This window comes from Schistosoma mansoni, chromosome 1 (assembly GCF_000237925.1).
Source record: "Schistosoma mansoni strain Puerto Rico chromosome 1, complete genome".
Classification (NCBI taxonomy): Eukaryota; Metazoa; Platyhelminthes; class Trematoda; order Strigeidida; family Schistosomatidae; genus Schistosoma; species Schistosoma mansoni.
In genome coordinates, this window is record NC_031495.1 from 43,430,235 (window position 1) to 43,441,482 (window position 11,248).

Here is an 11,248-nt window from a genome sequence, read left to right on the forward strand (position 1 = left end):
TTTAGAAATCCCGACAATATTATTAATCATTAATCTTAAGAGCAATAATAATAATAATCTAGTTAAGAATAATGTACACAAGCTAATAAAAGATTATACTTTTAAGTAATATTGACAGTAACCTTCTAAACAGTCTTCTTTTATTTTATGTAATCCATAATAATAATAAAAAGGGAAACTGACTTTAATCGTAGTAATCGTGAATAAAGCAAATACATGAGAAATCACATGAAGAAAAAACAAGTTTGAAATTTCTATTTATCTCATGTAAAATCTTGATATTTTCCTTCACAAAAACAAAATAATTTTCCTCTCCTCCCATTATTTACTTTTGTTTGTTTTTTGCATATTATTATATGCACAAGTATGGATACAGTATTTTAAAAAGAAGGGATAAACATACACAAATACACCATAGATCAAAAAGTTTAACAGTAGTATTAATAAATAATTATAATAAGTTATAGTCACAATCTGAATCTATGAATGGTGAGAAATCTGTAAATATTTATAATAGAGAGAAATATATTGTCTATGCATAGAAGTGGATGTACAGCCAATGGGCATTTATTTATTTATTTATACATTCATAAAGGAGAAAAAGAAATAGTGAATAATAAATTGAAAATTTCAATTGAAAGTGGACAGTAATAATAGAAGTTAATTTGGCGCTTTGGGTAAATAAAAAAGCAAAGTAAACAAAACAACGAAAATTTTACTAAACAAAATCTAATACAACCCAACATAATAATAATCACACCAAAAAATATATATATCAAGGGAAAAACAAACCAAAAGCAAACTCTCTGAAAAACATTGATAATAATAATAGTATAATATTGTCAAAAGCACTATTTTATTGAAATTTCATTTTTATAAATAAATGAATTATAGCAATTTATAAATAAATAATAATAATATATTGGGAGGTTGGGGAGAGGCCAGGTAAAGCAAGAAAATTTAACTAAAAATAAAAAATATCTTATTCATGATAATACAATATGAATATTATGCCTTTTTTTTCTTTATCATCAAATAGTGCGTACTAGTGTAAATAGAACAAGAGCACAGACAAACTAATCATTCAAAGGAAACAAAAGATAATAGATCGTATTTAATGTAACAAGTAATAATAAATAAGAAAACGAAAAAAAAACAAACGGAATAATCTAACATCTGAAGTGTGAATAATCTGTGTACACTATAATCTTTTATTTTAATCTAGATTGATGTTCAATAAGTATCTATGTAGAATATTCCAGTTCATTTATTTGAACATTATTTATTTATTCTGATTTGATATTTTTTTCAAATAAAAAAAGAGAGGAACGGTCATAATCATCAAAAATAATGTAACAAAACAAAAAACAACTCCAAATGTGAAACGAAAATAATTTAAGAGGTGAAATAAGGCAACAATTTATGGATATACACATACACACACGCACAGACAGAGGAGGTTTAAGGAGATAGAGAAAATCCTCAATATTTAATAGTATTATCGTTATCTTGCGATAATAATAATGATGGTAGTAACAAGCTAGAGATTCATTCAGAATAGTGACATTTTCCTCTACCAAATAAAAATAAGTCAAACAGAAATGAACAAAACAGAAGTATGATGATGATCAGTGGTTCTGCAGGAAAACACTTGACTGTGGAGTTCTTGGCAGATTATGTGGATAGCACTCATATGCAGAATTAGGCTGTAAAGTAAATGGAAAAAAAGTTGGATTTGAGATGGAAAAGATTGTTATAAATCTTGTACGTACACGATACTGAAAATCATAGACAAGAAAAAAGATCGAATGAACAAATGGCTTTAAGATAATCTATTGTAATTAGTAAAAATTGGATGCATCAGTAGTATTACCAAAAAGGCTTGGTCTACCATGTCGAATTGTGAAGTAAATCGAGTAGCTGGATGATTTACACTAGAAATTCGACTGATATACTAATGAGATGGTTAATAAGTGATTTAAGAGAAGAAACGCGAATGCAAATTGAGTGAAATGGCAAACTTCTCATGCGCTTTAGTGTATGTTAAAATAAAATTGTTGATGAATACTAAGTTGAATCAAACCGAAACCTGCCAAGTAACCTTACAATTTCAGAAATTTCCAACAACTTAATAAGAAAATTCTCGTCAAAATCGTTATGTATATTTTTGCAAATATAAATCAGAGAGTAAATGGAAAAAGCTTCGAAAGAATGTAAAAGGTTAGACATGAAGCCTATCAGTGACAGGAATTAAGGTTTATAAATGTGACCTGTCCGTGCTAAGAATGTTCAAAAACATATTGTGTTTCATTACTGTTGTCTCTGAAAGATCCCCAATATTTCTTGATATTACTTTATTATCAATCCTGAGGCCCAGAAATGTGTGTTTAGTAGTAGTGACTATGAGACAACAGTATCACCATTTTGAACAACTGACTTTAGTGCTGTGGTCATGTTATAAGAATTTTATTCCAATGGCTTTGGTTTTATCTTGATAAATATTGATATTGTTACTCGTTATACTTTGCTGATACAATCGGCTATCTGTTCTTATATACCTGGACTAGGACTGGCTGGGAGTCCCAGTAATCCCTTAATTAGGTAGTTACAGATGTAGTTCTACATAACATCCTTTATACAAGTAAGGCGAACTTTCTCAGATAGAAGAAATCTTGGTTGTGTAATTTGCTTAATTGAACTTAATTCTCTACTAGATACTGTTTTCTGAATATACAACCTTTTCCTCTTCTACTTCTTCTCAATACCTTTATTTCACTTTGTCTGAATCATAGTTTTTGACCCCCATTATATCAGAATTTATGAGATATAATCATAAAACAAACGAAATATGTTAAACCCACGTATTTACAACTTTTTCCTATTAGTTTTAATTTGTTTAAACCTTATCTAGAAAATAGAAACAGAATTATTATTCAAAAACATATAGCCTGAATTCGACAGTGACCCGGTCGTCAGTGGAATTACTATCGAGAGCTGTGTACAATCGTGGACTACATAATGAAAAATCCAGAAATCAGTATGAGAAAATTCAACTAAACAGTATTCTTTTAATGGACAAAAAAGTAAGCCAGTGACTTGGTAATAAACTACAGTCAGTAAACAACAACGCAGAAAGCCGTGCGTACGTACATCAGTTCGGGCGTACGTAACACGTGTCCCAGCCATCTCAACTGATGAAGTTTCACTACTCCATCAATCGATTTGCCATCCTTACCTAGTACCCGTTTCCTAACAACTGCATTACTTACTCGGTGGTCTGAGGATATACGAGCAATGCTTCAAAGACACCTATGATCTAATATCAGTAGCCTACGAAAATCCTCTACTTCTACCGGCCATGTTTCACTGCCATAAAATAGGACGAAACGAACTCTTGCGCAGTAAACCCGTCATTTGGTTGCTAGACGGATATCTCGCCTACGCCATAAATGGCGCAAGTTGGCAAAAGCTAGACGAGCCTTCTGTATCCGTGCTGAGATTTCGTCACACACCAGACCACAAGGGCTGATGAGACTCCCAAGATAAGTGAAGCTGTCAACACGCTCAACTACTTCACTCTCTATCATTAGTTCAGGTGTTGATGCAACCCAATCCTGAAGTAACATTTTGCATTTCGAGGGAGAGGATCACATTCCGAACATGCCTGCATAGTTGCTTATAGTGGTCAGAAGACCCTGCATTTTGTCAGCGTCTTCACCGAATAAAACTATGTCGTTGGCGTATTGTGAGTCAACAAGTGAGCCTCCCGGTAAAAGTTCAACTCCTGGAGATTGAGATGATGAAAGTGTTATCTCTAAAAGCATGTCAATGACAAAGTTAAACAAGAATGGAGAGAGTGGACAGCCCTTACGAACACCACTTGAGGTAACCAATTCTGATGACAGTTCGCCATAAGCTCTAACTCGACCAGTTGTGTTCGAGTAGAGAGCCTTTATGAGGTTAATGTACTTATTTGGTACTCCTTTCACTGACAAACAGTGCCATAGAACCTCACGATCAACGGAGTCAAATGCCGCCTTAAGGTCGAGAAATACTACTATTGTGGGGCGTCTGAATGTATGTCTATGTTCTAGGACCTGACGTTGTGTGAATATCTGGTCTATACAACCACGTCCAGGTCGAAATCGAACCTGGTTTTTTCTAGTCTGCTCTTCACGAGCTTTGGTTAGGCGTCCAAGTATTATTGAAACTAATATTTTAGACACCATATTAGTTAAACTGATTCCTCTGTGATTGTCACAAGAGGACTTTCGTCCATTCTTATAGACTGGAACAATCAGTGATTTGGACCAGTCAGATGGAATTACGTCTAGTCCCCAGGTTCTACCTAAGACCTCGCTGCTAGTACAGGACTACTAACCTTAAAAATCTCAGGGGTAGACCTGTCAGGGCCTGCTGCTCTCCCACGCTTCAGATTTCTTATAGCTTTTTCAACCACATAAAGAATTGGAGGACTTACATTAACTTGCCATTAAGGTCAACTGAGGATTATGAGAAGCCAGAGTGTGGCTAAAGGCAATTGAACTGATCTCTAAAGTAGGTATCATTACCAAGTTTTGATTTGATAATTTTGAATAAATTAAGTCACGAAACGTCAGAAAAATCTAATTTTTCTACTCATTGGGATATTACAAATATATTATTTATTTATGATCCCTAAAGTGTTCTGCCAATCGATTCAATCTCCTGGATTGAGAATGAATAATATGTCCATCTTTATCTGAGATAGTTTGGCTGATAGTTGGGTTCCTAATACCGGTTTCCTTAACAAGTCTGAACAGTTGTCTGCTGTTGCCTATTACCGCTGCCTTCTCAATCTCTCTTGCTTTCGCTACCGACCACTGTTCGCGATCATTGCGTAGGCTTCTTATGAGCCTGTGCTCAAGGTGACTCTGCTCTTCGTTATGTTCAAAGCCAGGTGGGATAAGTTTTCGAGCATCTATCAGTGCGGTAGATGCTGCCGAGATCCAGTGTTTTTCCCTAACCTTATGGTTTATCGTGCTAGCAGATATCACTGCTGTTCCCACAGCTTTTCGGATGTGATTCAACACTGCCTCGGGGTGGGCACAACTTACATGGTTGCCTAACTGTTTTTCTAGTTGTTCCTGAAATATATTCTTAGCTTGCCTATCATTAAGTAGAACCCTAAGAGGTTTCCTAGCAGCGTCTTTCCTACGTCCAGTAGGACGCAGACAGATACGCGCACACACTAGAGCATGATCTGAACCTAAACATGTGTTCCAGAATGAGCGACAGTCTTCTATCGAGCCCCTCCATCGGTGGCTGATAGCCCCGTGATCTAGTTGGGTCCAACGTTGAGACGAATTCGAGGGTCGCCATGTCAAAAGATGTTTTCCCTTGTGCTTAAAGTTAGTATTTGCAAGAAACAGACGGCTATCTGAGCAAAGTTGTAACAGACGGTCGCCACTATCTGTTCTTTGAACCATGATACCATAAGATCTACCCAAGTGTTATTCCCTTTCGATTAGTTTACCTAATTGAGCATTAAAGTCACCTGCCACTATTACTACATAAGAGCGCCTAACTGCTAGGAGAACGTCAGAAAGCTTTCTGTAAAACTCATCTTTTATATCGTCTGAGCTGCAGTCAGTGGGAGAGTAGTCAGAGACGACGAAGAGGCAACGACAAGTGTCCCTATCTTTCCAAGTCTTTACTGTTCCGTTTAGTTGGATAGCGCAAAAACGATTGTCCACTGGGATCCAGTCTAAACGAGCTAGTTCTGCCCTAGGACTTAATGCTATACCTACTCCAGTGAGGCCACGGGAAGAAGCATCAGGGCTTCCAGATACACGAAGTGTGAACCGAGTTGGTTCATTATTTTGACGTGGTGAGGTCAAATGAATGACGCTACTCGGATCCTGTATGCGCGTTTCGGAGACGCAGCACACATCGATGGTGCGAGATTCTAAAGTCCTAGCTAAGGAAGCCTGTTGTCCTATTTGGCGAAATGTTCGGACGTTAAAAGTTCCTACATGTCGTTTAGAGCGTGGTTTCAGGAGACCAGGAATAAAGTTCCGCGTACTCGAATCGTTCGCCCTAGCGGTGCGAGGTAATAAAGAGACGTGAGAAGGGTTAGTCGTGGAGATAACAGAGTTATTAGGATGTGTAGGAAGGATTCGAATGTGACCAACTTGGTTTTGTGTGCTGTTACGGGTATGAGGGCTAATATCACTTCCCGGCTGCCCACACCATGGAAAGGCATTTCTTGAGGGACCTGAAAAGGAAGTTGGATTAATGCTGGTCTTAACGAACTGGGAGCGTGACCGCAGTGCCCAAGGGACAACTGCTTGAGGCCGGTCGCACACAGCCTTTTTGTGGGGGATTTTTGACGTGTTAGCTCCGTTCTTCAAAAGGACCTTACTGCCGGAGACGGAAATCCGTGAGGTAAATTGTAAGGTGACATTTTTAGGGTCAACCTTTCCTAACCCCTTCCTTCCTTGTGAGAAGGCAGCATCGCTGCAGATGCTGGTTGTCCGAGGGAAGTACCTGACTGCTGTCACAAATCTCTACAGTCAGCAGTACTACTTCGCCCTCAGACCTTGAGTTGCTGCTTTTAGCCTTACCGTTCTCCAATCGACCTGCCTGGCATGATAGAACCTACAGGAACATATGTTCAGTTGGGTCATCACGACAGGCAAGCCCGACCACCACGTCAAGGTAGCAGCTAAGGTCAGCGGAAATAAACTACAGTCAAAAGAGTAGAAAGAAAAAATTAAGGTGTTCAGTAGGACCATAAATTAGAACTTAAAAGGATTTTCAAAAACTGGCGAATGACAGCAGTGAAGATATCATGTAAATAAATAAAAATATGAGGAACGCAAGATAAATGAATACAAGTTGTACAAATTTTCATAACAAACTAACATACTCTACTATCAAAGCTTCCATCTTGTGATGCTACTTCTTCTTCAATCTTCTCTGATGTTGGATGATCAGTAAAGCTTGATCGAGATGAACATCCTGGACGTCGAGTATCTGTTTTGTTACATAATGAACCACAATCATCTGTTCTTTCTTCTTCTTCTCCATGTTCTCTTTTTACATTGACATTGTGTCTTGATTGGACTGGGTGTAATTTGGAACCGCTGAAATCAAGATCAGCTGGGGTTTCATTTTGCATCATTAACTCATGTAAATATCGACTATCAGTTGCATTTGTATGTGCAGGATGAATTGAGTGTCGTGAAACAGATGTGGACAAATTTGGTGTATTTCCACTACTATTAGAACCACGTTGATTTGCTTCATTTAATAAAAGCCATGATTGATAAACAGCTTCAAGAGACTGTAAATTTCTCAATGAATTGGCAGATGAGGAGTGATGTAACTGTTCTCTAGATTTTAGATCACCACTAGGTTCCGAGGTCATTTTCTCAAGGCTCTTTACATTCATTTAATTAAAGCAAAAAGTACAGATAAATAAAAAACAATCTCACCCATTTTTTACTCAATCTATTTGTTTATTTATCTGGAAATTTAATCGTTAAAATAAGCCTTCATTTGAGCAATAAATAAAAACACAACGAGCCTAAAATGATGACATAGTTTGAAATTCCGAAAACCGGGTTACTAAAAATCAATAAGTAACATACAGAATGGACAGCTAGCAAGCAAACAATTATCTGTGCCTATATACATACATATACAGATAGGAAGTGAATCTAAGCGAATACGAAATAACGGACAAATATTAGGTAAATGAAGTATCTGACTTTTAGATGCTAAGCTAGCATATATGAGTGTCATGATAACTAGGTTAACAGAATAAGTATACACAAGTGAATTTTATAGGAAAGGGAATGAGAAACAAACTTTAAATAGTAACAACGTGACCAAAGATTACAACACTGGCAAATTATTGGACCACAATGGGATAGAAAACTCAGACAATGTCTGAATCGAGGACATTCTATTTAGTCAACAGTAATAATACTAGTAAATCAAAGGTATGAAAATGAACAGAAACAAAAATATATTGTGGGAAATATTCTCTGTTCATCTGCGCAAACACCCAGAAATCTAATTCGTATGATCTTCTATAGCAAAGAACTATGGGAAATTGCACACAAAAAAAGTTTTTTGTCAACTAGTACCGAAGAAATATGAAGAAAAAACCAAGGAAGTATTTTGCTTAATTTTTGAGTAAATTTTATTGATACATAGCCAGTAATGACTTTAAACTGGCCAACTTGTTTCTCTTTCTAAAAAAAGATTACTAAATCTTATGGTTGACGCAACATCAGCAAAAGCACATATGAAAATGAAAATAAGTTCCGTTACATGGTGTAACATACGAGACATGAGTAGTAGAATTAGGAGGACAAAAAGTATCAAGGTTGTCTCATACCACGAAGCATAAGTGAAATCAACTTCGTTTTTTTTAAAGGAGCTACAAAAGAAGCTATAGGCTTCTTATAACTAGAACAAAGATTTGAATGCACAAATAATCCCTAATACAGCTAACCATATTGACTCACATTCATTCAACTTACATCATCGGTTTTACAAATTCAATTCAATTCACCTGTATAGTTGATAATAATTTAGTTACTTGCAATCCTATCGTATTTTCCCCGTGGTATTTTTTAAAAGAGAAATAACTTGGATGAGATTTTTATACTACTGTATTTGATTTAATAATTCACTAGGCAATCAGTCATAAAGCATATTATATTCAAGAAAAACTTTAACACTAATAAAATTGATATGTTAATATCCCAGCGAAGAGTAAATAAGTGGTAACTGATAAGAATTATCTATGGACTATTATTACATATATTATCATTGGATACCTATTAAATAACTAAATTATACATATATTCGTATTTCTTTTATCATAAACTTTTACTTGACCTATTGGCCACTGTTATAGGTTTTACCATTCTTAACTTATTCGCAATTTATTACTTACAGTATCCATACTCACAGGCACTTTTGACTTGGTCTTGTATGATAATTATTTTAATTTTATGGTGTGATGCTGTCTAGTTTGTTTTTATGTCTGAAACATACGATTCATACAGCGGAGGCCGATATTTGTGTTCTGGACTGAACGGGCTGGGCTAGGCGAGAGGTTGCTACATAGAGGACCAATAAGGACTCAGAGTTGACTCAAGGCTGCTCGAACTGGTCAACACAACATTACCTTAGCACAGATACAAGGTCATATAAGTCGGTGTTCTGATTGGCGATTTCGTCACGTGCTATTTGACAGAGGCATAAGTTATAACAGGATACGAATATAATACAACATAGTAAAATGTCCTGTAAAAATACATATTCTTTGAATGAAACTAAACTAAATAAACGATGAACGATTCTATTCGGAAGAAAAAAAGACGAAATCTTACCTCAATACGTTGTAAAAGGAGGGGGATTAGTTGACGTGCTATCGTATTTTCTTGTTTAAGACTTTCCATTCTTGAAACAGCTTCACGTAACTCCATAATGTAACTAACTGAAAGTCGAAGAACACTACCTTTATTTCGTCGACCGTCTCTATAAGAAATGGATATGTTTTGAAAACATGGTAAATCATTCAAAAAATGTTTCAAGTCCATCATTGAAAGGCGATTTATCAAACGAGAGAAAAAACAAAGTAGTTTTTAACATAAACTCGAAACTAACTGGAGAACAAATAGAAAACCCAAGAGTACTTGTTAGTTGTTCCAGATTAAATATACATTAGACCAAAAAATTTACACTCAATAGCAATTTAACCCTAATAGACATATATTTAGAAATCTGGTTATTTTTTGATCGGCTAATGATTCAAATTATGAACTAGGATTAGATGAAATTTCAATTGGAAACAGAACAGATAAAATATCGATCGTATCTAGTTTCAAAATATTCCCGTATAATCCGAAATCCTACTGGAACAGATCTATTGAAACAAAAGTTACACTTCAATCAGTGTATCAGATCCTAATAATTAATATTTTTAATATTGAAACCAATTGGATGTAGGCAGATTGTGTTGCGGTACGATATGTGAGGATTCACCTAGGGGAGTTGGAAAATCCCGATTCCAAACCAATGGTGAACATGGGCACCCGGTCAGTATCACAGCACACACATAAATCAAGTGACTTGTGTGGCACATATGTATTCTGTGCCCTTTTGTACCAACATTTATGTGTCCAAATAAATAAATAAACAAATAAATAACGATATGTGAGGAAACTGCCATGATCAACAAGGAAGTCTTAAATATTCACCTTAAGCAGTGTCAATTAGCAATAGGTTGTTATTAAATTTAAGGATACTATTGACGATAACCCAATCGGCCAAAAAAAGAGAGTGCTTAATCCGTTCATGAAGAGGATCCGTCATCGCCAGACATGATAACAAGGTACAAAGTCACTAGTTTTCAGTCACTTATCGAATTCTGTTTGTATGATGAGGAAATTACCCTATCTTTCTCTTAATTTCGTAACTGACTTGTTATCTATTATTGAAAGGAGTATTCTTATACACACCAAGGAGAATCACGTTACGCAAAACTTGGAAATGATAAATATTGCCACTTATATTAGGTAAAAGTTGATCAATGTACTAGAGATAAAATATTTTGAAATATAAGTAGACCGAAGAATGAAAGTTACAAGGTAATAAAAACAACTGCATTCTAAAGTATCAAAGATGACAGTGATTACAAGGAAGAGCCTAAAATAAAAAATAACTGACTTACACATCCCGATACAGTTCCGGTGGGAGTAAACTACTGAGATAGACGATTTGTGAATTAATATAATCTCTTCGCTTCCGTTCAACTAGACATTGAAAAATGAAAAAAGACATAATAACTTAGATTTCTAAATAATATTTGGATTGACTTGAAAAAACGGCAGATTCAATAGGTAAAGTTATTATACAACGAAGTGAATTCATCTAGTCAATAAAAAAACTGGGAAAATGAGTCCACACAAACTTATGATCAAAAGAACTTTCAAAATTTTCAAATAAAACACTCATAATAAGTTAACGAATACCGTCTTCACAGATCATATTATCAATTGATTTATAGGCCAAATTGAAAGTAAGAACAATTACCAGTTCAAAGACCTTAAAGTGAGCTCTTCAATAGGATCAAAACATACGAACACGCAACTACCAACGTACTCATGAAATCATGGAATGGAGGATAGCAAAAATGTAACATACTGTTATAAAATATGGAATTAATCAACTTTACTTTCAACTC

The 11,248-nt window shown here is 35.4% G+C and overlaps 1 protein-coding gene across 1 annotated transcript in view; it reads right to left on the reverse strand.

Moving 5' to 3' along the window:
- Positions 1-1,033: 1,033 nt before the first annotated feature.
- Smp_160710 (putative upstream stimulatory factor) overlaps positions 1,034-11,248 on the reverse strand; it is a gene marked incomplete at its 5' end in the record, with an annotated part of 34,031 nt that continues 23,816 nt past the window's right edge. The window contains 4 exons of the mRNA XM_018794516.1: positions 1,034-1,706; positions 6,911-7,423; positions 9,393-9,540; positions 10,736-10,817. Of these exons, the coding sequence (XP_018648921.1) occupies positions 1,629-1,706; positions 6,911-7,423; positions 9,393-9,540; positions 10,736-10,817 (821 nt within the window). The 3' untranslated portion in view covers positions 1,034-1,628. The remainder of the gene's footprint in view (positions 1,707-6,910; positions 7,424-9,392; positions 9,541-10,735; positions 10,818-11,248) is intronic.